The sequence below is a fragment of the Rhinatrema bivittatum genome, chromosome 7 (assembly GCF_901001135.1).
Source record: "Rhinatrema bivittatum chromosome 7, aRhiBiv1.1, whole genome shotgun sequence".
NCBI classification, from domain to species: Eukaryota; Metazoa; Chordata; class Amphibia; order Gymnophiona; family Rhinatrematidae; genus Rhinatrema; species Rhinatrema bivittatum.
Genome location: NC_042621.1, coordinates 112,859,671 through 112,886,762, shown reverse-complemented (window position 1 = coordinate 112,886,762; position 27,092 = coordinate 112,859,671). Strand labels below are relative to the sequence as shown.

The following is a 27,092-nucleotide window of genomic DNA, read 5'->3' as shown; positions in this document are numbered from 1 at the left end:
CCCATGAAAACCTTCTCCATTACGGGTAACTCCCCAACATCCTCTTCAGTAAACACCGAAGCAAAGAAATCATTTAATCTTTCCGCAATGGCCTTATCTTCTCTAAGTGCCCCTTTAACCCCTCGAGCATCTAACGGTCCAATTGACTCCCTCACAGGCTTTCTGCTTCGGATATATTTTAAAAAGTTTTTACTGTGAGTTTTTGCCTCTACAGCCAACTTCTTTTCAAATTCTCTCTTAGCCTGTCTTATCAATGTCTTACATTTAACTTGCCAATGTTTATGCTTTATTCTATTTTCTTCTGTTGGATCCTTCTTCCAATTTTTGAATGAAGATCTTTTGAAGAAAAGTTTTGAGAGAATTTGGGGATTTTAACTGACCAGTGCCTGAGAGATATATATCAGAGATCTTTTGACCCATTTGACCAGTTAGATTGGGTGAGGAGAAGGATGTAGAATTTGAGCTCCTATATCAAGAGACTTGTGTTTTTGATAGTTGACTCACAGTTGAAGATTTTGACTTGTTGGAACCTCTTTTGGCTATTTTGCTTGGGGATATTTTTCCAGACCAATTCATGCCTGAGCTGGAACTACACTCTAGTTATTCCACCCTCACTGGTGAGGATATTTTCCAGTCAGGATGAAGGTGCAAAAACAAGAAGGGAAGTGAACAGAATAAGGATGGACAGAGAAATCACTTGCCTTTTATTGATCACCGGATGTATGTTGATTCTTATTTTTGCCATCTTGATCTGAATCCTCTTAAAACTATCTTTTTTTTGAACACCAACTACAGACTCCAGTGTTTCTTTTCACTGAGTTCTACCTAAGTGTGGATTTCCTAGGAAATGGACAGGCCCTGTTGTGATTCCTGGTTTCTTCCTGTGGAGGTAATTTTGGCTTCTTTGCTCTTATCTTTCTCTGGAACTGTGTGATATAGAGTGTGAAGTGATAGACAACGCCAGGGGCCCCTGAAAAGAAGTCCTTCTTCCCCGCCGGACCTGAACATGGACCCGAACATGGACCCGTAGCACACCTAGTCTAGGATAAAGCACTGAAATGGGGGACCGGCTACATGTGTAAGAGAAAGTCTATGTGCAGACCCCACCCCCCCTGCTAATCCACAACAATCTCAGTGTGATGGGAAATCAAACATTCCTCCCAGGTATGTGTGTGTGTCTAATAGCACTTTAAAAATTGTAAATAGCAGTAGTAATAGTAGTGGAGGGGGTAAGACTGGAGAAAAAGTGAGGAGAGGGGAGAACAGGATGGGAGAAGGAGAGGAGGAGAATGAAAAGCACAGGAAGGGGCAAGAAAGAGAGAAAGGGATGAGCAGAATTGGAAGGAGCAAGGAAGTGGGGGGATAGCAAGGTGGAAAGGAATAATAATTCTCGGCATTGCATGTCAAAAAAGATAAGAGCAAAATTAGAAAAAGTACAGAGAAGAACGACCAAAATGATAAAGGAGATGGAATGATTCCCCTATGAGGAAAGGCCAAAGAAGTTATACTCTTCAGTTTGGAGAAGAGACGGCTGAGGGGGAGATATGATTAGAGGCCTATAAAATAATGAGTGGAGTGGAACAGGTAAATGCATAACCAGTTGATTATTTATATTTTTTTGTATTCTGCTTTTTCTTTCAAAAAGTACAAAGACTAGGGGACCTTCAACAAAAGTTACTAGGTAATACATTTAAGACAACCAGTAGAAAAAAAATATATATTTTTTTTACTCAAAGCATAATTAAACTCTGGAATTCATTGTCAGAGGATGTGATGAAAACTATTAGTATAACTGGGCTTAAAAAAGGCTCTACAGCAGGCGGCGGAGGGGCATTTTTCTAGCAAAACGTAAAACAACAACAGAACAAAATTGTTTTCTTTTATCACGCAAGGTGAATCAGCAAGAGACAAAGGTTGGAAGTTATTTCACTTCCTGACAGAGAATATTAATTAAAAAGAAAACTGTTACATGGCGAAAAAGAGAGAAAATCCCTGCTGTACCTCGTCAGGATGAGCATAGCTCACAAGTTACACAGTCTACTTTTCTTAGGGAAATCAGTATTACAACTCCATGCATACACAGGACCATTTTCAAGCTGATGCCCTAGGGGGGAAGAAACAAGAGAAAGCTTACACTTTCACACGACCAGCCCGATGCCACAAGTAAGCACGAGACTCCCTCGTTGAGAGCGGCTACAATAAACTCTGAAGTGCATCGGTAAGCCCCACCCCTGGGGAGGAGCTGCATAAAACTACGCAGAAGGAAGCCCCGCCTCGCCGGGGCGCGTAACCTACCTAGAGCCTCTAGTTCTAGTCCTGAATTCTACTTTCCCCTGCACGTGCCCCCGCCCAGTGGTTTCAGCGTTTCCGGGGGCCGGCACTAGCTCCAGGCCCGCCCCCTCCGCGGCCTGCTGTAGAGCCGGTAGGTCTGCGGCGGCGGCGGCTTCCTTCTTCTTCTCCCTTCCGCGTCGTGCCCCTCTGCTGCGTTCAGCATCGCTGTTCTCGTTCCACGCTCTCTGGCCCGGCCCGCAAAAGTAAGTGCTGAAAAGTCCGCTCCGTTTTTACCCCCCCCCCCCCTCCCCCACGAGCTCTCTCGCTTTGACCCTTAACTGCTCATTGATCTGGAGGAGCCTCTCGTTAATCGCTTTTTCGTTGTTGATTTTAATGGAAACAAAGGATTAATTCGCGTGAGAACGCCGTGATAAGACATTAGTAACGCAGCCTGGTTCCAATTTTGCGGGCATTGAAGCCACGGGGAAGGAGTGGGGCGATATCTATTGTTTGCAAGTTTAAAGCACGGCATAAACTCACATCTGCAGGGTGGAGGGGCATTTAGTGAGAATGGCGAGGCACGTAAATGTAATGAGCTGAGTGACTGGGAGTACATGGAATGGTAGGCAGGACCTGAAATGAGATGGGTATATGGTTAAGCATTAGTATAGTTGCATACCGGTTGTATGCAGTGCTATATAGAGACTGTATGTGTGTCTATCTGTCACAACCAAGCTTCTTCCTTAATCTCTCTAATCATTTATTCCAACTTCAGGGTGGCAAAACAATGTTCGGATCATGTCTTTCCCCCCCCCCCCCCCCCCCCCACAAAAAAAAAAGCCCACATATTTCTAGACAGTTCTCGGGAATTTCTGACTCTGATATGATAATGCTTCATAAACATGCGAGGCTTGCCATGCTGGGTAATACCATAGGTCTATCGAGCCCAGCATCCCGTAGTAGCTAGTCAGGGTCACTAAGAAGTGCCCAGCAGATCCCAAAGAACAGATCCATCTCTTGTTGCTCACTTCCAGCGATAAGCAGTGGGTTTCCTAAATCTCCCTGGCTAATAGTTCAGGCACTTTTCTTCAAGAACTTGTCCAAACTCCTTTTACATCAAACTATGCTAGATTGCTTGACCATGTCCTCCAGCAACAATTTCTACAGTTTATAGTTAACATAGTAATGTAGATTACCATGGCTAAAGATCAAAAAGGCCCATTCACTCTGCCCAGCAGTGATTTTATGCACATCTTCCCAAAGTAGATCAAATTCCCACATGGATTTCACCCCCAGTCCCATTGTGTCCCCTTTAGAATTGCAGCTGCTGCTCCTCGATTGTGTACTGAGTGAAAAAAGCAAACCTTTTTCTGATCTATTTTTAATATTCTACCCATCAGTTTCATGGAGTGTATCATAGTCTTTGTTTATTGGAAAGGGTAAAAAAAACTGCCTTGTTTGCTTTTTCAGTTCCACTCATGATTTTGTAAACATCTTTCATATTTCCTCCATTACCTTCTCTTGAAGCTTAAGAACCCTAACCTCTTAGCCTTTATTCTTAAGGGAGATGTTCCATCCCCTTTATCATTTTGTGGGCCTCCTCTACACCTTTTCAAGTTCTGCTATATTCACACCATGGATCAATATAGAGCAGTGATGGCCAACCTTTTGAGCTCAGTGTGTCAAAATTCATTAAAAAAAACGAGCATAACTCAGGTGGTGTGTCACTTCTAGAAAAATCCATAATTTTGTGATATTTGTAGCTTTAATTAATAAAGTTATAATTTTAATATATGTACTGTATTTATTAATAAAGCAAAAACAAATAATTCTTTACCTTACCTGCTTAGTGACTTTTTTGTTGCTGAATTTCATTGGCTAAATCTTCAATTAAAACACTCTTCCCCCCCCCCCCCCCCCCCAACTCTTACTTCCCTGGAATTTCTCATACACACTCATGCTCTCACACTCACTGGCTCCCTCACATACATACAAACACACACACCCAGGCAGGCTCCCAGTCATTCTTACACACACACACACACACTGAACCCCAGGCAGGCTCCCATTCATTTTCACACACACAGACCCCCAGGCAGGCTCCCATGCATTCACACACATACACCCCCAGGCAGAGTCCCATTCATACACATGCACACACTAAAGGCAGACCCCCCTCTCTTTTGCCAGCAACCTCGGAACCTCTCTCATTCCTCTGCTGCCACTGTCACTGCTGCCACATGGCTATTGGGGAGGTGCCAATTGCTGCTACTGACACTGAAACCCATTCTGCTGCCTCCTCTGTGCAGGCCCCGTGGGCTTCCACTTTCTCCATGCTGATCTCGTACATTGTGAGATCCGCATAGAGAAATTGCTATTCTTGCACATTCCCAAAGATTACATGTGCCAATCACTAAAAAGTAATTTATTTATTTTTTTACCTTTGCTGTCTGATCTTAGTTTTCTATTTGGTTGGTCACAGGCTTTTTTTTCCACCTTCCTTTTATATTGTCTTTTTTTCTGTTTCTTTTCTCTCCATCTTCTTCCCTCAAACACACAGTCAGGTTCTCATTCTCACATGCATTTCTCTCTCTCTCACACACACACACAGGCTCTCACTGGCACATGCTGTCTGACTCTCACACATCCAGGCTCTCTCACTCCCACATGCTGTTCTGCTCAAGCACAGGCTCTCACTGTCACATGCTCTCTCTCATACAATCATTCATAAGCACAGGCTCTCACTGTCACATGCTATCTGACTCTCACACACACAGGCTCTCTCTCACGCCCACATGCTGTCTTGCTCAAGCACAGGCTCTCAGTGTCACATGCTGTCTCTCTCACACACACAGAGGCTCTCACATGCTGTCTGCAAACATTCAGGTCCTCACTCTCACACACAATTTCTCAACTCATCTCATACACACACACCCCCTTTACAGACCCTCAGCCTCTCTCTCACCTCTGGGCCTCCTCTTCACGGATCGCTGCAGGATGGGCTCTGCAGCGACCCTGATCTTCCTCTTCTCGGGCCGCTGCGACTTGGGATTCACGGCGGCCCGTAAGTGCAAGCGCTGCTTCTCTTCTGCACGCGCTGATGCTTCTCCTTCCTGCCCACGCGGCTCCGGCAACATTTACTTCCGGGGTCGCACAGGCAGGAAGGAGGAGGAGCATCAGCATGTTTAAACGCGTTCTTTTTCTTCGGGCCGTGGTGCCCGGGGGGGGGGGGGGGGGGGGGGGGGGGGGGGGGTGATAACTAAAAAAACTAATTTTAAAGGGTCGGTGCAGCCGATTTAAAAAAAAAAAAAAAAAAAAAAAAAGGCTCGGCGCAGCAGATGGAGACAGGACACTGCCATTTTCAACAACATAAACACTTGGTATATATATACTAGTGCTCCACTGGCAATAGATACTATTTGTCCAGAACACAGTTTCTCTTTAGATCATTTAAAAAAATCTACATAAGATCTTAGATTTTATTCAAACGTTAATATCTAACTATACCATAGACATGACCTGTGAGTTTATTAGTCGGGAAATTGAGAGCTAGCTAGGAAAATAACTAAGATGCAGCGTGACCTAGCCAGTAAGTGGACAGCATTGTTGAATCAGATATTTATTTAGAGGATTTTCAGTTGATAACACAATATTATCTATTCAATTAAAGTAGGCCCAGTTCAAACTATTACAGTTTGGTTAATTCATCTTCAAGAAGATAAAAAAATGGGGTTTTTATTTATTTAAAAGCATTTATTACCTGCCACCCTTCAAAGTTCGGAGCGGAGAACACATTTAACTTAATTGCATAAAACAATAATATAAACTGGAAATAAGCAAGATATAAAACAACTGTGACAGAGAAAGTACTTATAAATAAAAGCAGGTTACATCAACAAGCAAGGATTAGTATGACATCTAATATAGATATTGATGTGAGGATTAATGAATGAATTGAAGAGGAATCACAGAGAGGATATTGTTGTAATGTGCTTGTATTGTGTCAGTATGGTAAGTAACCTGAAATGAGTGGATTGTGAGAACCAAGATTGGAGGAGTTACCTAAGGGACAGCATAGTTTACTCCGAGGCTGCTGCTTGTGGGGGCAGTAGGAAAAGCCTTCTTAAATGCATAGGTTACATAAGGAATGTAAAGAAAGGAGGAGAGAATCTTAAAGTACTGGTCAAGCTATAGAAAATGCTCTTTCCACTGTTGCTACTAGTCTGGCTTGTTAAGAGGATAGAACATTTAGTAAATGCTGATTTGGTGGTCTGCGAGTCCATGAAGGGGTGGAGAACTTAAGAGTCAGACTAATCCATGGAGAACTGACATTTTGAAATAACTGTGCATTTATAGCCAATTTGTATGTATTGTATTCGCCACTGGATAGGTAGTCAATAGAGCGATTGTAGAACTGTTATGAATTTAAATGTAACTGGTTCGTTGTAATGTAAACCGGAGTGAAGGCATTGTCAGCTGTACCTCGGTATATAAACAAATGCTAAATAAATAAATAAATAAATAAAATAAATAAAACTGGTGAAATATATGGTCACAAATCCTAGTTCCTGTGAGCATATGGGCAGCAGCATTTTGAACTAACTACAGAAGCTTAATTGTGTTGTGGGGATGGCTGTGGCCCAAAGAATTGTAGTTGTCTAGTCCTGCGAAAATGAGTGTTTGTTTGTAAAACCGTTGGAAAGTTAGTCTGAGAGGCCTAAGATGGCATAGGAGCCTCAGTTCGGCAAAAGAACAAACGGTTTTAATTTGCAGCTGCATAGCCAGGAAGGAATAAAAAATATCTAAGTTGCATATTTGTTGAGACATAGATGCTTATCAGACGTGAATGTGGCTGGAATTTGGAATGATGGACATCGGCCTAGAATTATTTTGGCGTTTTTTTTTTTTTTTAGATAGTTTATTCAAGGAGAGCCAGGTTCTAATGGTTGATAAACATACAGACCGATACAGTAAAGTCTGCAGCAGAGCAGGCTAGTGCCGCTTTTTGGACAGGAGTGGTGGCTGTCAGCGGGTTTGATAGCCGCCGCTCAATTTTGCCGGCGTCAGTTCTCGAGCCCACTGACAGCCACGGGTTCGAAAACCAGACGCCGGAAAAATTGTCCAGTTTTCAAGCCGCGGGCCCATTTTTAAATTTTTTTTTTTAACTTTTTTTTTAACTTTTGGGACCTCCGACTTAATATCGCCATGATATTAAGTCGGAGGGTGCACAGAAAAGCAGTTTTTTACTGCTTTTCTGTGCACTTTCCCGGTGCCGGCAGAAATTAACGCCTACCTTTGGGTAGGCACTAATTTCTGAAAGTAAAATGTGCGGCTTGGCTGCACATTTTGCTTTCTGAATCACGCGGGAATGACTAATATGGCCATCAACATGAATTTGCATGTTGCGGGCACGATTAGTCTCGGGGGGGGGGGTTGGATGCGCGTTTTCGATGCGCTGTTACCCCTTACTGAATAAGGGGTAAAGCTAACGCGTAGCAAAATGTGCAGTCAAGCCGCTGGGTCTATCCTATATGATGGTGATATGCAACTTCTCACTTTACCTCACTATCAGGCCGATACAGTACAAGATCTGCATTTGAAAGTGCGTTTGACGCGCTAGCTTTACCCCTTACTGAATAAGGGGTAAAGCTAGCGTGTCGAAAACGTGCATCCAAATGCAGGTCTTGTACTGTATCGGCCTGATAGTGAGGTAAAGTGAGAAGTTGCATATCATCACCATGTAGGATAGTCCCAGCGACAGAGAGGAGTGAGATAGTATTGCTGTAGAAAGTGCAGATCCTTGTGGGACGCCGGTAAAGACAGGATACCAAGATGACATCGAGGAAGCTATGCATACTTGTTGCGTATGATAAGATGTGAACCATGGAAGGACTGAGCCAGAAATGCCAATGACTTATAATCTTTATAAGAGAATGTGGTGGTTGAGTGTATCAAAAGTGGCAGTTAAGTCTGACAGAATTAGCATGTATGATGTACCAGACTCAAAGCCATGGTGTACCACATCTGCACTGGATAACAGTAAAGGTTTTCAGTGCTGTGAAACTTCCAAAGTTATTGTCGAAGAATTAAGAATTGTTTTAGTACGATAGATTATTTTTTGCTAAGAAAGGCAAAGAGAATATTACAACAGCAGTGGATTACGAAGAACTGCAGAAGGACATTGTGAGACTAGGAGACTGGGCAACCAAATGGCAGCTGAAATTTAATGGAGGAAAAGAACAAAATAAAATCTATAGACTATGAGTACATGATGCTAGATCTGTATTGGGAATCACTACCAGGAAAATGACCTTGGAATCCTGGTGAACAACGCATTGAAATCCTACGCTCAGTGTGCGGTGGCAGTCAAAAAAGCAAATTCAGGGCATGGGTGCTGGGTATAGGTTGACCTCTGGAGTAGGAACAGGGCTGGCTAGGAAGAGAATCTTTACTTGTACCATCCACCCTCCCCTTCAGGTTGAGCCGTTGGGTGCTGGTGGCTGGCAGGACTTCAAATGGCAGTACCCCTGGGAACAGGAGGGCACCCCCCCTAGATCAGGACAGGCCTGCAGAAACAAGGGGAGAACAGAAAGGTGCTCACAAACACAGGACAGGAGAGTGCACCATAAAATAGAACACACGGACAAGACTAACAAACAGAAGTAGACACAAACTGGGGCTACCCAGGGGACAGGAAACCAACAATAGCGAAGGCTAAGGTTTGATGTAAGAGACAGAATGGCCACAACAAGGAATATGAGCCTCCAAGCTGCTGCAGTGAGCTTACCAGAAGGCCGGCTTATAAGGGAGTAGAATTGCTGCATCATACTGCAAACATGGCTGCCAGCAGGTCCTTCAAGCCAAAGATGCTTGGAGGACTGAGACAGCATGAACATAACCCAGTGAGGGCCCCTGCAGACAAGAGAGCTGCACTACAGCTAGGGTCCTCACACAAATGGAATGCTAGGAATGATCTGAAAAGGAATGGAGAATAAAGTGGAAAATATATTGCTTCTGCATCAAACCATGGTGTGACTGCCCCTTGAGTATTGTGTGCATTTCTGGTCACCCCATGTGAAAAATGTAATGGAATTAAAAAAGGTGTAGAGGAGGGCGAAAAAATTGATGAAGGTGATCCGTGGCCTGCGATGACAGGACATTCACTCTCATTCCCCTCTCCCGACTGTCCCTCCACGGTCTACACCAATCTTGCTCCCTCAACCTTCTCTCCTAGAGCAGAGCTTCTCAATCCTTTTATATCCGGGCACACTTTCATGTTTGTTTGATCCTTGTGGCGTACGGAACCAAATTTTACAATGCCACATATATTTATACCTGCTAGTCACATGATTATGAAAATGCCAGTAAATATACTCTTAACTGAATCGAGCAGCACTACCTTCCTTCCCCAAGGGTCAACCCAAACAGCACACTTTCTCTAAGTCCAGCTCCCCTCAAGATCCAATCTCCTTCTCCCCAATGCCCAGTGTTCCCTTTTAAGGTTTGGTTTTCTATATGTAAAACGTTTTTGGTTGCATTATTCTGTGAGCACTACTTTCTTTGATGTAAAAAGCCTATGAATTTTATGTTCACAGCAACCCAGTCCTTAAAGGGAACATTGGCTAAGTCCATCCCTTGCTTAAAATAATCACCTAATATCTACAAACAGCAGTGAAAATAAAATGTGTATGAAAAATATTTTCAGCAATAACATTCAGAACTGCTTTCTGCATGCAGGTGAAATTAATAAAGGGCAAACTTTTGTTAAAATAGAAATAAAGAAGGGATGAGCCAATGCTGTAAAAGCCAGTGATAAGTACCATCATTTTCACATTAAGAATTAGTTACATAAGACATATCCTCACCAAAACAAAATCGAAGGGCCTTAAAGTATAAATAGAAATGTTGCCAACACAAACTGAATTGGAAACCATAAGTCCAATTGTATTATGCAGTGCAATAATGGAAAAACAGAAACATTCCTTACAAAACATCAAGCAATAAAATCAAGATATAAAACGTTCATAATATTAAAATCATACTAATAAAAATAAATGTTAAAACAGCTGACCACCAATAATTAAAAAAAATGTTTAAATTTCCTAAACATCAATAAAGTATTTCAAAAAGGCAGAAACATAAAACACCACCCAAGAATTAAAAAGGATTATAAAAAATCCTGTCCTCCATATCTGGGATCGTTTGATTTCCAGTCACCCTGAGATTGTCATGGACTAGGGGAGGGAGGGCCGTACATACTTTATCTTCTCTTTCACACACAGCACATTCTCTCACATACTTCTGCTCTCATATACATGCCTATGCTCTAACACACTTCCTCTATCTCACATATACAGGCTGTTTCTCCAACAGTCATATGAGTATGTGTGCCTGTGAGAGCCCATATGTGACACTGCTTTCACAGGTTGTCTCACAGGCATACACACAAGCAGACTCCCAGTCTCTCACAGGCACAAGCAGTCTCAGTCTCTCTCTCTCTCTCTCATGCAGGCTCCCAGTCTCCTCTCTCACAGGCATACACACATACACAGGCTCCCAATCTCTCTCTCTCTCTCTGGCACGCACACACAAATAGCTCTCCCGGCCCTCTGGGCCTGTTTCTTCTTTGGTTGCAAGCGGGATGAATTCCACTCATGGCTCTGCCCGGTAGTGCAGTGTAATTACAGTACTTCACTCTGTGCTCATCTCCAAGCATAACCTTCCTTCCAGTTAGCCTGTGAGAGTTGCCTATTACCAGCATCTAAGAAGGGTTAGTAACAGACTGCATGCATCACTGGTGTCAGTAACCAAACTTTGCAACTACTTAGTAGTAACCCAGGTTCCAAAACAGTGCCTTAGCTAACTTAAAATAGCCTCAGATACTTGAAGCAAAAAAAGGAAAACATATAATAATGTAATCGTTTTGGGTTTAATGGTCCAGTTTCCCCAATACAATTTCTCAGTAGCAGCTTGGCATCTTCACCACAGAAACACTCAGCTCCGAATAGCCTGCGATTGCTTCAGTCCATTGGGAGTTTAAGGAGGCCTTGTCGTAATGCAGTCAGCATTCAATTGCACAACTCTTTAATTGTAGCTTTAAAGTAAAAGCACAGCTCTGATTAACTTGCAACCACTTGAGGGTCTGATTCATCAAGATATTTTCCCATAGACACAGAATGGGAGAAAAGCCTTAGTGAATTAGGCAGTTAGTTTGTTAGGCATCCAGGGAGGACTTCGTTTCAAATTCCATAACCTAGCTTTCTAATTGCTCAAGAACAGTTCTGTATTTCCTTAAAGAGGAAAACACCCACAGCTCTAATTTAACTTGCAACAGCTTCAGTTTGCTAGGAATCAAAGCAGGGCTTGTAGCAATGCAGTCATTTAAACTTCCATAGTCCAGTTTTCCAATTGCTCAAGACTAGTATTTGAATACAAAAGAAACACAGCTTCTTAGGACCTAGTGGTTAGACCCGTGGGCTAACAACCACGGAATCCATGATTCAAATCCCATTGCCACTCCTTGTGATCTTGGGCAAATCACTTTACCCTCCATTGCCTCAGGTACAAAACAGATTGTATGCCCTCCGGTAATAGGGAAATAGCTACAGTACCTGACTGCAATCTGCTGTGAAGTGCCAAAAAAAAAAAAAAAGCAGAATATAAATCAAATCAATAAAACGTTTTTAAAAAGTTTTCCCAATCCACCTTACAGGATGGCGGGGAGCAGGAAAGCTTCAGCTGGCTTGTTTGTATCTCACTGCCCCACCTCCTGCAGAGGGACAGATTACTTTCAAATTGTAACTCAGTTCTAGATCAGAAATGTCCTTGGGGTAATCTGTGCTTCACTTTGCTTCTCCATTCCGGTGGGCTGGTGTACTGAGACATCTGCCTTGGTATCCATCTCCCAGTTATTGTAAACCCTCCCCTTGTATGTTTGTCAGTAGCCTAACCAGGCTTGCAGTCTGGGTTCCACCCTGTCCTGACTCTTCCTTGCTTAGAATCTCCCAGAAGCTGGTCAGTAGGAGACCTGAGAAATGTCCATGGTGGCAGCTTTCTTTCATTTTGATAAACATCCCATACTGTTGCTGTATGGGGGGTTTTAATGACCCGCCTTTCAGTGCAGGGACTATTAAGGCTCCTGGTGAGTCATCTCATATCCCTAGGAGTGAGTAACAGGATTTGCCAGTTACTTTTGGCCTGGATTAGCCACTGTGGGAGACAGAATGCCGGGCTTGATGGACGCTCTTTTCTTATGTTTTTAGGGATTTTGGGTTGTGTGTTTTTGTTTTTGTTTTTGCTTTATTGATTATTGTGGAGGGATTAGCATGAGGGGTTGTATGATTGTATGTTAAAGGTTTGGATTTTAATGGGTTGAGGGAGTTTTGGTGCTAATGATTTGATTGTAGCATGAGATTTATTGTATATATAAATCCTTTTGAGATTATTTGGATATAGCAATATAAAAATATAAATTATAACGTAAATAAATTAGCTTTGGGATTTAGGTTTGTTCTTTTTAATGTACACCAGTGACATGCAGCAATATGTACCTTTTTGGGTAAGAGTAGAAGCCTTCCCTCCAATCTGTACTGATAAGCAGGTCCAACACAATCAATATATATTCTGGAGTCCCTTTTAGGCCATACTGTACTAGGGGCTGAGTTTGAGAATGCAGGGGTTAATGAGTATATTTGGGCTCCAGAAGCAGTTTGCTTAGTATTTTTTGCTATATTTTGGCCTAAAATGGATTGGCATTTGATGGAAAAAAAAAAATCTTTGCATGCTAAATTCCCATTTATAAATGCAGCTTGTTTTATGGGATGGACACTATTTCTTAACCTACATCTGCCCAAGCAGCCATAGTACAATGAAGGTAAAGACCTCACTAAGATCCACCTTCTCTTGTTTCACATACAGAATGGATGTCCAGGGCCCTCTCCCATCACACCTGGCTGAGACAGACGCCTTCTCACTCAGATTCTTTTGCCCTTGCATATGTGTGCTGTAGATGTCCTCTTTTCTGTTTGTGTTCTCACCGTTTTACGCTGAAGTTCCTGCACAGGGATCATTGTGGTGCATTTTGCCTTGTATCTAATTGTGTCTCTTGCAATCGTTACCTTGAATAGGCATGTCTTGGTATCAGTTCATTTCTAGAAATGGTGGTCATTCTGATCTGTCTGGTGGATCACGAGTGGAAGAGCACTGTTTCTGTTTGCTGGCTGTTCATTATGCTTGTTAGCTGCTGTTTTTACAAATTCACCAAGATCAAGCTCCAACCACCCTTAACTCTCTTCTAGATCTTTCATTATAATGGAACTGTTATGCTAGAACTGCTCACTCAAATAATGTTTCAAATCCAAATACTAACTGTGTAAATAGCTATGTTAACTTTATATATTTACTATCTGGCCGATACAGTAAGGAGCTGTAGGGAGAGCTGCGTTAGTGCCGGGCGCACCCGCGGTTGCTGCACGCACAGTCCAGCTCACCTACCGCTCGATACTGTATGTAAATAGCTTGCAAATGCAAGCTGCGTCTAAGAAGCATCCGTGAAGCGTTAGGCCCGCGCAACCCATTTTACTGGATAGAGCGCCTACACAGTATCCTGGGTGCGCTGGCCTAACGCTTCACGGACACGCTGGTATCTGTTATTTCAAATGTCATTTCAAATAACATTTGAAATGACAGGTACCAGGAAGTGGACGGTTCTCCTACGCTCGGGATTGCCAGTCCTCTTCTCTCCTCCCGAAGCAAGCAACGAAAGTGGAAAAAACGAAAGAAAAAAAAAAAGTAGCAAGAGAGAGGGGAGAGAGGACGGGCAATCCTACGCTTGGAATTGCCAGTCCTCTCTCCCCTCCTCCCGAAGCAAGGCGCGAAAAGCAGCCTTGCTTTTCGGGAGGAGGGGAGAGGGGACTGGCAGTGGAAAGCAACAAAGCGACTTACTTTTTTTGCAGCCCCCCTCCGGAGACTGACATTGGCGACGAGAGACTGCGGCTCCCCTCCCCTACCTCCAGCTGCCCGCGAAGATAGACGCATCGCACGGGTGAAAGCGGCCCCTGTGCGTGCAATTGGCCGCTCAAGACGTGACGTCACATGCCGTGACGCCAAACGTCGTGACGTCACATCTTGAGCGGCCCAATTGCACGCACAGGGGCCGCTTTCGCCCGTGCGATGCGTCTATCTTCGCGGGCAGCTGGAGGCAGGGGAGCTGCGGTCCCTCGTCGTCGATGTCCGTCTCCGGAGGGGGGCTGCAAAAAAAGTAAGTTGCTTTTCACTGCCAGTCCTCTCTCCCCTCCTCTCAAAGCAAGGCTGCTTTTCGCGCCTTGCTTCGGGAGGAGGGGAGAGAGGACTGGCAATCTCGAGCAACTTTTTTTTTTTCGCTTTTTTTTTTTTTTTTCGCTTTTTTCCGCTTTTGTTGCTTCGGGAGGAGGGGAGAGGACTGGGGCTGCCCCGGAGACCAGCACCCATGGACGCGGCCAGGGCAGGTGAGCGGGGGCTGGGGGAAAGTTTGCCGCTTACCCTTACCCCTGCCTCTAACGCAGGGGTAAGGGTAGGCGGTAAGTTAGCAGGTTAAACGCGCGGCAAAACGGCAGGGTAAAAAAGCGATAGCCGGGGCGCGCGTTACTGTATGGGAGGGAATAGCTAATTCGATCGTTTACATGTAATATACATGCCGCGGGCGGAAGGGGTTACCCAGTGATTTAAGGATGCGGTAAGAGTAGGTTAAAGGGGATTGTGTATCGCAGGAAGGGCTAACGCGGCCGAAAAGTGGGTAGAAAGCGGGTTAGGAGCAGGGTAACTGCGGCCGCACTTTACTGTATTGACCTGTCTGTAAGCAATTGCTCCCGGCTTATCTGCTTTACTCTCCAGTTAGAAATTGTTTAATCTTTCCCTTCTTCAAACGGCCTGGTTCTGCATTCCCTGTTTTAATGTAACTTTCGCTTTCTCTGTTAACTGGTTTCACCCCTAGTTTATTGTAAACCGGTTCGATAAGACTTGGTCTTGAGCATCGGTATATTAAAAAGAATTAAATAAATAAATACATTATATTGTGCATCTGTTTTGCCCTACAGTGGCCGTTGAGTCAGAAGACTTCCTTCAGGGCAGCACAAACTCTGTCTACAAATCCAGTGACTCTCTGAGAGACGAACAGGAGCACCCACAAAGCCATTTCTTTCTCCCCAAGCCAGCGGATCGTTTTAATAGCACATACCTCATCATCTTCCTCTTGGGTGTCGGCGCCATGCTGCCTTGGAACACGTTTGCCACAGCAAAACATTACTGGATGTACAAGCTCAGGAACTGCTCAAGTCAACAGTTACCCCCACAGGACCCAGCATCCTCTGACCTCAGTGTGAGTGCAAAGACTTCATTTAAAGCTGCTTCAGAGTGAATTGTATAACAAGGTGCTGCCCTAAAAATAATAACATGTAAGGTTTTTAGCTAAAAATACAGTTTTAAGGACATTAGATACAGGGACTATTAAAGCCACAGTCCGCCTGGCTTTGCAGAGTTGCATTTCAGCTTCTTCGTTTTAATGCTTTTCCACCAGTATCGTAGAAGAGTGGATGTACAATGCTGGAGACTGGGACTAGTCACAGCTAGATTTAATCGAGCCCTGAATTTCTAAGTCAACTCATTGCAGTGTTGTACAATTGCTGGATGAATATCTGTACAGGGAAGGCTCCAGCAAGGAACCACCAGTGAGCCCTTTACTGATGGGCAAACAGTTTCTGCGGTGGCTTTTACACACTGATGTAGGCTTTTCTGGAAATGCCTTTGTTCCTATGACATGGGTATTTTGGGTTAGCGGGTTTGAACTTCATTGACGGAATATAATTTCCAAGATTTTCAAAGAATATGAATAAGCTGCCACTGGTGGCATGTGATGTCAAATTTGATCCTGGGAAGGGTTTCGTGCTATTTAAAGATTTTACAGATTTTATGTTTCCGAGCACCACATGCTTTTGCTGTTTCTTTGCTCTTCCACCCTTGTTTTCTTTGTTTCGTAACTAGCGCTGCTCCATTGCTTCTGTGCTGCATCATGCAATACGATTTCTAATAAAATGACATGCTCTGGGGCGCCTGGCAGGAATCATGAATCCTGGCAGGCTGATCAAAATTCTATTAGTAGACCAATGGATTAATGTGAAATAAAAAGGAGTCTATTCTGTATGATTGCACCTGAGTACAGCTTCAGTTATCAGCCATGCTATTAATATTGTCTTGTACTTTATCAATCAAATAGATTGTATTATGAGATAAGGCTTTATTGCTGTCTGAAGATTCCCCTGTAATCTGATCATTAATAAAATAGAACTATGTTTAGTCTTTCAAGGTTATCAAAAAATATATGTTCCTAGCGTGTAGCAGATGGACTCAGGACCAATGGGGATAGTGTACTCCTGTTAGCAGTTGGAGACTGATCAGATTTCAATCTGACGTCAGCCCCTAGTACATATACCCCTGCAGGAAGTGCAGCTCTTCAGTATTTTCCGTCTCCATAGCAGTTAGGGACTATCTGCACGCTCTCACAGCGTTAGAACCAAATTCAAAGAAGAAAATCCAAGTTTAAAGAAGAAACCTACCTGAAGACGAGCCCCGCGCTCCTGCGGCGATACCCTCGGGTCCCTCTCCCAGTTGAGATTCCCGAGGTGATTTCCGTGGTCCCTCAGAGGTAAGCCTCGGTCCGGCGGCCGAATCGCGGCGAGGATCTAGCCCCCGATCCTCGGGCGTGGCTGAGAGGCAGCAGGTGCACCCTTGAGCGCGGCGGTGAAGGTATTTGCCCTCTCCCCCCACAGCCGGAGACCGCCCGGGACAAAACCGGGAAGCGCCGAAGACAAGGTGAGGTAGAAATCTTCTGCTTGAATCCGGTCTCCGAGGATCGAGGAGGAGCACAGGTCACCGGCCGGGACCAGTGCCACCGGGTTGATCCGCCCTAGCAGGGCCAGGCCCCGGCTATTACCGAGGGTCTACCCACGTGGAGACCCTCTGAGGAGGTCGCCATGTTGGCCCGATTTGTCATGCCGTTCGAGAGCACACAATTCGAGCTAGGTGCACAAAGCACTTGTGCGCATAAACTTACACGCACATAAAACGTTGCGCGCACGGAGCCGGGCGCATATCTACGGCTGAACGCACAGCTGCGCGCACAACTACATGCTCATCTTAAGCACACCGGAGCGCATAAGAGTTTAAGCGCCGACAGCCATGGCACCTCCAGAAACAGGGATAAAGGCTCAAGGCCTCTGCCCAGCATCCCACATCAGAGCCGCACAAAGCAAGGAGGCCGAAGCCCTGTGCACGCAGTGCGAAGAGGCCCTGGGAGACCCAGTCCAGGGCCAGTCCCACCCAGGGCCGAGTTCTAGCTCCTCAGGGAGTACCCCGGACCTAGCCAGGGAGACCTCCCCACAGACTGGGACCCCCAAGGAACCAGCGCCCCTCAGCTTTGACCCAGTGTCGATCTCATGGGTGGAGTTCTTCAAGGGGATTCATACCTTTGTTCAAATGCAAACTGAACCTCAGGCTGACTAGCCACATGCTCCACAGGAGGACCCTCATGCCCCAGGCCCTTCAAGACCTAGGCACAGGCTTCCACTACCCAGAAGCCCCACCTATGGGGACTCTGACATCTCTGAGGAGGAAACCAAGCCCTTAGAAGAGGGGAAGCTCCCCCCTGGGGACAGAGCCTCACCGAACCATGAGACGCTTCTTCACAAAGGACGACCTCCCGGACCTGGTCAACCAATGCCTGATGGAGCTCGCTATCCCGGGCCCAGGTACTTCGGGGGAACCTTAACCAAACCCCCCTGCTGGAGGGTCTTCGACAGATTTCGCGCCATTTCCCTCTGTTACAAGCAGCACAGCAGCTGATTGACCTGGAATGGAATGCTCCAGAGTCCACTTTCAAGGGGGGATGAGCTTTGGCAGCCCTATACCCCCTGGATCCGGCAACCAAAGATCTTCTTGCATGCCCAAGAGTTGATGCCATGGTCTGCGCGGTCTCCAAGCGCACTACCATCCCAGTGGAGGGAGGAGCTGCGCTCAAGGATGCACATGACCGGCGGCTGGAGTCCATCCTCAAACAGTCATTTGACATAGCTGCTATGTCTCTACAAATTGCGGCCTGCTGCACCGTGGTGACACGTGCCTGCTTATCACAAACCAGGAACAACACCCCGGGAGAAGACATGGAACCAGCAGTATCATTCCTCGCGGACGCTGCCTCCGACCTAGTGTGCACCCTGCCAGAGGAGTGTCCTCTGCGGTGGCGGCCAGGAGGCAACTTTGGTTCCGAAGCTGGTCAGCCAACTCATCTTCCAAAATGCGCCTTACGAGGATGCCCTTCAAAGGATCCCTCCTGTTCGGCAGCGAACTAGAGAAACTGGCCGACAAATGGGGCGAATCCCCATTGCCGTGCCTACCGGAGGATAAGACAAAGAGAAACCAGCGACCCTTCCCCAGGTCCTCCAGGGGCAGAAGTTCACAGCGCTTCAATCCTTACAGGAGCAACTATCAAGCTCCCCCCGCCCTACAGGCAGGAACCAGTCCTTTCGGACCAAGCACAACAAGAGGGGAACCAGCTCGGGTACAGGCCTCAGCCGCACCCCACAATGAGATTCAGCCGACCCATCCAAGGGAGGAAGCCACAGGGGGAAGACTAGCCCTATTCTACCGCAGATGGGTCGAGAGAATTTCGGACAAGTGTGTCCTAGCCATCATTCGGGAGGGGTACTACCTGGATTTTCTACGAATCCCTCCGGACAAGTTCGTGGAGTCCCCCTGCCATGACTTCTCCAAGAGGGCGGTAGTGGAAGCTACACTGTCCAGGCTACTGGCCCTCGAGGCCATAACCCCAGTGCCTCCGCAAGAAATAAATACTGGGCATTATTCCATTTATTTTATCGTCCCCAAGAAAGAGGGAACATTCAGGCCCATCCTGGACCTAAAGTCGGTCAACCGCCACCTCAGGATTCCCCGCTTCCGCATGGAAACCCTACGATCCGTAATAAGGGCGATACAACCGGGAGAGTTTCTCACATCCCTGTATCTTTTGGAGGCCTACCTACACATCCCAATTCATCAGGATCACCAGCGTTACCTAAGCTTCAAAGTCCTGAACCATCACTACCAGTTCCGGGACCTACCCTTTGGGTTAGCCACAGCACCCCGGACGTTCACCAAGGTAATAGTAGTGGTGGCGGCAACACTGAGGAAGGAAGGAATCCTTGTTCTCCCTTACCTGGACGATTGGCTGATCAGGGCAAAGTCACCGGAGAAAAGCCGCCAAGCAACCAGCAGAGTCATAACTCTACTGGAGAGCCTAGGATGGGTGGTCAACACAAACAAAAGCTCCCTACAGCCCTCTCAGTCGCTGGAATACCTAGGAGTCCGATTCGACACCAAAGAGGACAAGGCCAGCCTGACCCCCACAAGGAGATCAAAATTGTGGAACCGGCTGCAAACCTTGCTGAACGATCTTCATCCCACAGTATGGGATTACCTGCAATTCCTTGGGCTGATGGCATCCACCCTGGAAGTTGTGCCATGGGCGCGAGCCCACATGAGGCCCCTACAGCGCTCACTCCTATCACGGTGGAGCCCACAGTCCCAGAACTACACCGTACATATATCACTCCTGGGCAGAGTTCGGACCCAACTACGGTGGTGGATGCAGGCCAGCCACATGAGCCGGGGATCAAGGCTATTGTTACAGCCGCCGGCTGCGGCGGTCCGGGACCGGCCACTCACCCGCGGCGTCAGGCCCTTCCTGGGATGGCTACAGGAGCCGGCAGCCATCACTGAGATTTCTTCGTGGCATGCCGAATCCAAGATGGCCGCCGTTCAGCTGACTCTGCCCCCGCCGGGCTGCTGATGTGATTTAAAGGAGCCATGACAGGAAATGGTCATGGCTCCTCTTCGGGACTGTTTCTTGGTGCCCTGTATTTAAGGCAAGATCTGCTCCTCAGACCTTGCCTTGGTATCTTGACTCTTGGTCCTGTGCCTTGAGTTCTCGGTCCGTAGCCTGCTCGTCTGGTTCCTGTTCGTCTTGGTCCTTGTTCCTGGTTTCCCCTCGTTGGACGGATTTCTTCTGGCTCCGACCCCTGGACCGGCTTCCGACCAGTCTTCTGGCTCCAACCCCTGGACCGGCTTCCGACCAGTCTTCTGGCTCCGACCCCTGGACCGGCTTTGGACCCTTCTCCGAAGAGCTACACTTGAATCTACTTCGACCTGCTGGAGGCGCCAGCCATCTGGACTACACGACCTGCAGGAGGCACCTGCATCCAGATCTTCTTCAGTCTCCAGGGAGTCTCCTAAGTCCCAGCGGCCGGGTTCCTACGGGCTCCTCCTGGGGGAATCACGAGCTTCCAGGGTGAAGTCTTCATTTCCACGTCTACATCACCAGGCCTCACCTTCTGACGGTAGGGACCTAGAGAGTTTACTCTCCTAAGTAGCGCTGACTCTACCTCGGACCAAGGGTTCATTGCCAGATCCATGACAGCTATCCTCCCCAACCTGGACCCTACTTACCACAGATGCTACGAGGATGGGGAGCACACTGCGAGGAGTTAACCGCCCAAGGGCAGTGGAACGCAGAAGAGGCAGGATGGAACATCAACCGCCTAGAAGCGCGGGCAGTCAGACTAGCCTGTCTGCGGTTCGCTCACAGACTCCGAAACAAAGCGATCAGAGTAATGTTGGACAACGCCACGACAGTGGCCTACATCAACCGGCAGGGGGGAACCAGGAGCCAACAGGTGTCCCTAGAAATAGACCCCCTGATGGCGTGGGCGGAAGCAAACCTCCAGGAGATCTCCGCCGTCCACATCGCCGGGAAGGACAACATAACGGCAGACTTCCTCAGCAGGGAAAGCCTAGACCCAGGAGAATGGAGGCTGTCGTCTGCAGCCTTCCAATTGATAGTGAATCGATGGGGGACACCGGACATGGACCTTCTGGCAAGCAGATCCAACGTCCAAGTATCCAGATACTTCAGCCGCAGGCAGGAACTGCAGTCCCAAGGGATCGATGCCCTGGTACAGACCTGGCCACTGGGGACTCTACTTTACGCCTTCCCGCTGTGGCCCCTGTTGGGCGTGATCATTCACAAGATACAACTACACAAGGGACTAGTTTTCTGGTGGCTCCGGATTGGCCAAGAAGACCCTGGTACGCAGGCATGAGAAGACTGCTGGCAGGGAACCCTCAACCCCTGCCCCCATACAGGGACCTGCTACAACAAGGTCAGATCCTCCACGAGGACCCAGCTCAATTCTCTCTTACGGTGTGGCCATTGAGAGGGCCCGCCTGAGAGAGAATGGATACTCGGGGGCGGTAATCGACACCCTCCTCCAAGCACGCAAGTTCTCCACATCGTTAACGAACATAAGGATCTGGAGAGTATTTGAAGCCTGGTGCGAAGGCCACAACATCAAGCCACGCTCATTCAAAGTTCCCGTGATCCTGGAAATCTTACAGAATGGACTATAGAAGGGTCTGTCCCTCAACTCCATCAAGGTACAAGTGGCCGCATTGTCATGCTGCGGCTCCAAGAGTGAGGGCGACAGCATAGCTTCTCACCCGGACGTGTCACGCTTCCTGAAAGGAGTCAAACACATTCGCCCACCACTAAAGTGGCCGGTACCTCTGTGGAATCTCAATCTCGTTTTGGACTTCCTAGCGGGAACCGCCTTCAGACCCCTCCAAGGCCTGTCCCTCCGCCTGTTAACCCTAAAGACGGTGTTCTTGCTGGCAGTGTGTTCAGCCCACCGCATCTCGGAACTACAAGCACTGTCCTGCCGTGAGCCGTTCCTCAGGCTCACCCTGGGGTCCATCCAACTATGCACGGTTCCCTCCTTCCTCCCCAAAGTGGTCTCACACTTCCACCTCAACCAGACCATCTCGCTACCAACGATGGATGGCTTGAAGAATTCGGAAGAAGCCCGTAGTCTACGTCACCTCAACATCGGCAGACTCCTATCCAGGTACCTGGAAATGTCGGAACCCGTACGAAGAACGGACCACCTTTTCATCCTTCACAGCGGAAAGAGACAAGGGGAAGTGGCCTCGCGGGCAACCATCGCCCGCTGGATCAAGGAAGTCATCAAGGCGGCCTATGTAGAAGCTGGCAAGCCACCACCTCTAAAGGTCAAGGCCCATTCTACCAGAGCCCAGGCAGTATCCTGGGCAGAAACTAGAATGCTGTCACCTGCCGAGATCTGCAGGGCGGCTACATGGTCCTCCATCCATACTTTCTCCAGATTCTATCGTCTGGACGTTCAGGCTTGGGAGGACACGGCATTTGCATGGTTAGGAAGAGAAGGATCTCTGGGGATGCAGAGCATATGCTTATATGTCCTCCCATGATGGTCATGTGCTCAGTGTGTCGCACATGTGAGCATCAGGTGTGTCCTGATAGTGGTTCTCAACCTTTTTCTGATTGGTTTTGAAACTTTCACAAATGGGATTTCCTATACTGGATCCCAAGGTTTCATTATTTGCAAATTCTGATTTGGCTGTAAGCTGTTCTATTGCCTTTGTTCATTTAAAATGTATTGTATCCACCTTGACAGCAGCTTTGGGAAAGGTGAATATCAAATATTCATAAACAAGTCAGTCCTCGAGATACACCAAGCCAGACTGTATTTCAGGATATCTGCAATGAATATGCACAAAATAGATTTGTATGCAAAATTTGTCATGCATATTAATTGCAAATATCTTGAAAATCCAACTAACTGGAGGAGTGCCCTCTCTCCCCAGAAAAGATTTGGGAACCACTGGTTTAGAGAATGGGATCAGATACAGATCATATCTAAAGGAATATTATGGCCAGCGCGCACACACCACAAAACATACTCATTACTACACATAGGATACTGAAGGTAAATAACAAAACATTTCAACAAAAACCAGCTCAGTATGTGCAGGTGCTGGGATTCTCTCCATTGATTACTATGCAGCCAGAGCAAAGTGTTGCGAAGAGTATGAAAACGAAGCAGCACAGAGACTGAATTAGGGGCAGTTATTTTCTGGCTTTCCTCAAGCTGAGGTTACAGCCAGGGACATATCATTTAGGTGCAGCATCTGCCCAAATAATTCGATGCTGATGCAGTTCCCTCCCTCAACCTTGATTTAGGCCCCACCAGATATAAGAGGAGCCCTTCAAGCACAGGCTTACTCTCCGCTCTCAGTGCACTGTGAGGATCAGGTCACTGGAGCTGAAGTCAAAGGGGGGGGGGGGGGGGGGCAGTGGTGCCTTTGGAGTGAAGACCAGAACTGTGAAGGACTTCAAAGGGGCGTGGGATAAACACTGTGGATCCATAAAATCAAGAGGCCGTCAATAAAGAGTGGGTGGCTCGCCAGAATGACGGCTACTGCCTGGAGATAATACCCTTATTCAATAAACATACACATGGTTACTGCGACTCCAACATCGCTCTAAGCTACAACAGCAAGAGGAAATGTGGAAAAAAGGATTCGCACTCACAAAGCGGGGAGTAGCTGGCTTGTTACGGCGGTTACTACCCCAAACCAAATAAGCCTGATACTTCACTTTCAATGCATTTCCAGCATAGCTCTCTGCTTCAACGGCAGGGGAGAAGAAAAACTGATACTTCACGCATATCCAGCATAGCTCTCTGCTTCAACGGCAGGGGAGAAGAAAAACTGATACTTCACGCATATCCAGCATAGCTCTCTGCTTCAACGGCAGGGGAGAAGAAAAACTTATACTACACGCATATCCAGCATAGCTCCCTGCTTCAACGGCAGGGGAGAAGAAAAACAACCAATAAAGAGCTGAATAACATAGTCTGGGTAAAACAAATAAGCATGGGTGTAGCTTGCTTATTGCGGCGGTTACTTCCCCTACTACCCCTAACTAATCAAGCTTGATATTTCACTTGGATGCAGCTCCATCACTGCTCTCTACATTAATGGTGGGGGTGAAAGGGAAATAGAACCGAAGAGCTAAGAGAAACAGATAAGTATGAGAAAAAAACGTGTGAAGCTTGCTGGGCAGACTGGATGGGCCGTTTGGTCTTCTTCTGCCGTCATTTCTATGTTTCTATGGAGGGCCAGGACTGCGGGAGGCAGTCCATGTGCTACTCCACGGACAGGCTAGGCTTTGAAAGCCTGTGTGTGAATCCAGGCCTGGTCATGAAGGTCGTTTTCCCCTCGCCCCCACCCCCACCCCCCTGTTGGAGGGTCAGATGTCAGAGCAAGTTTGCATGTTGGGAAAAAAAGGACTTAATGATTTTTTTTTTTTTAATGTTTTTTAGTTTGCTTGACCTTCCAAAATAACTATTTGCCACAGCTTTACTGCCTCAAATTGGGTGAATGGACCATTATCTCTTTTGCTAGTTCTGGTTGCATGTTGAGGCCCAAGGGAAGATGATAATGCAGGAGCTGCTGGGTGAAGATGAAGGAAGGATGTGGAAATTCATTCATTTGGATCCTTAAGACAGTCCAATCACTCCATGGGTCAGGAAGAGCACAGGGATGTGCTAAAATTGCACTATTATTTTTTTTGCTTCATTGATGGCTCACTCGCACATGGAAGACAGGATGACGTCTACGTAAATGGAGAAGCAGCTGGCTGCCTGTAAATGATTAGCAGTGCTCTTTGGACCAGGCTGCACAACTTACCCTTCATCTTTTTATCAAGAACTTACACCCAAGTTAGTAGGATGAAGTGGATATTTTGGAATCTAAAGGAGTTATTTACTAAAGGTTTTCTCCCATTTTGCGTCTATGGGGAAAAGGCTTATTAAATAAGGCCCTCAGCTTGAAAATGAGGGTGCCAAAATACACCCAAAAGACTACAAGACATCAATAGTCAATTAAGCAAAGGATTCTTTATAAAGTGCTCACAGTAATTCACAAATCAATTCATAATATATCCCCACTTCAGTTAAGCTCCCAACTACGTCATCACTCTTCAGCTAGACCCATCAGAGGAGCTTACAAAGGCACTCTACATGTTCCCTCAACAAAATCCTCGCTCCAGAAACGTACCATATCTACTGCTGGCCCCATTCAATGGAACGCGCTCCCGCCAGATATCCGTCTAGAGTTTTGCCACTCCACATTCAAAAAGAAACTGAAAACCTGGCTCTTTAAACAAGCCTTTACAGGACCATAAGTACTTTTTTTTTCCCCTTCAACCAGCAAGAGTTCCTCATCATATCATTCTCCAGGATCTACCTGACTCTATATCCATTCTCTTGCTGCAGATCTTACATGACATCTACTGTTTTGCTTTTATCTTTTTGTTTTTTGTTCTTATTTATACTGCTCTATGAGTTTTGTTAGCTAATTTGTTTACATTACAATGTTCATTTTGATCTAGTTTACCCTTTTCAAAGTTCCACAACCTTGTTCTATGTAATGCCTATTGGCAAAATTTATGTTCAGTTTCAATGTAAACCGATGTGATTTGTATTTCATACAGGAACACCGGTATATAAAAATCTAAAATAAATAAATAAATGATGATGAATTTCTATTCCCTAAATTAAAGCACAAAAGCACTCTCTGAATCTGGAATCTCTCCAAATCAACAAGACTCCACCTCCCTTCTCTACTCAGAGCTCAAATTAAAAAAAGATAGACAGTGTCCATAGCACTATTACAAAACAGCAACACTGGCACCTGAGACTCCATCTAAAAAATAAATAAATCCAGAGCACTGTCAACATCTAGATCATGAATAGTAGTAACTTTGTTCCTGACTGAGCAGGAATACGGCGCGATTGCTTGTAATGATTGTTTTTTTTCAGTGGACATGCAATTTTGAGGTTATTCATTTTCAATGGAACCTAGGGTGAGAGAGGCCAAAGGACCTGGCTGGTTGGCTGCATATAATGTGCCATGTATTTTCTAAAGGCAATCTTGAATACATTTAAACTTGAGTAAGTTTGTTTCCCAGTCCGGTCAACCTTTTGAGAACAATAGTATTTTGTATGCTCCTCCACCCAAGGGCAGTCAGTAAGACACACTGTCCAGGGAAGAAAGCGATATCTTATTTCTCAACAGCATTTTAAAGCATTTATTCCTATAATCCTTGAGTATATCATGAGTAGGTTGAGAATACATAGTTTGGGCTTCAGCTTATAAAATTCTTCTGATTGAGATGGAGATGCTTCCACATAACCCTCGACAAGGTGGCTTCTGGGATTTACAAAGCTTAGAACTCAAGAGAACGCATGATGATGGGACCATTCCTCCACATGACTAAAGCTGAAGCTCTATAGCTTATTATAGTTTTCAGAGGAGCAAGACTGATACAATTTTGGCTGGTCACCTACCTTAACAACCCATCCCTTGTTGCTTTACTGATGTTTCCCCATCACGTCCCATAGGGCAATATATACCAGTGGTTCTCAACACGCGGGTCGGGGGGCGGGGGGGGGGCGACACACTCGTGTGTCACTTGTCCGGCAGGAGGCTGTTCTCTCCTCATCAGCCCAGGTGAGAGTAGGTTGAACTCTCCTTTATTGGGCCTGACAGGAGGCTCCTCTCGCTTCCTTCTGCTCTTTCTGGCTCAGTGGGAGCCGGTTTCCTCCTTCACCCAAGATCAGAGCTAGACATTGCCACCCCTGGGAAGTGAATGCTACTGATGCTTCTCGGGGGAAAGAAGAAGATTGTGGATGTTGGGCAGGAAGAGGTAGACGAGAGAGGGGGTGTGTGGGTTGCTGATCAGAAAAAGGATGGGAAGGAAGGGGTTGGGGGTAAAAGGGCAGAGAGTCAAGCAGGGGGTTGGGAGGGTTGGAAATGCTGGACAGGGATGTGAATTTGAGGTGTTGATTGAAAGAGTA

At 46.3% G+C, this 27,092-nt stretch overlaps 1 protein-coding gene and 1 long non-coding RNA gene across 2 annotated transcripts in view; one reads left to right on the top strand and one right to left on the bottom strand.

Moving 5' to 3' along the window:
* Positions 1-2,244, bottom strand: part of LOC115095388 — a 42,284-nt gene extending 40,040 nt beyond the window's left edge. The window contains exon 1 of the long non-coding RNA XR_003857758.1: positions 2,135-2,244. This is a non-coding gene — a long non-coding RNA (uncharacterized LOC115095388). The remainder of the gene's footprint in view (positions 1-2,134) is intronic.
* Positions 2,245-2,342: 98 nt separating this feature from the next.
* Positions 2,343-27,092, top strand: part of SLC29A3 (solute carrier family 29 member 3) — a 55,856-nt gene continuing 31,106 nt past the window's right edge. The window contains exons 1-2 of the mRNA XM_029608945.1: positions 2,343-2,534; positions 15,345-15,625. Of these exons, the coding sequence (XP_029464805.1) occupies position 2,534; positions 15,345-15,625 (282 nt within the window). The 5' untranslated portion in view covers positions 2,343-2,533. The remainder of the gene's footprint in view (positions 2,535-15,344; positions 15,626-27,092) is intronic.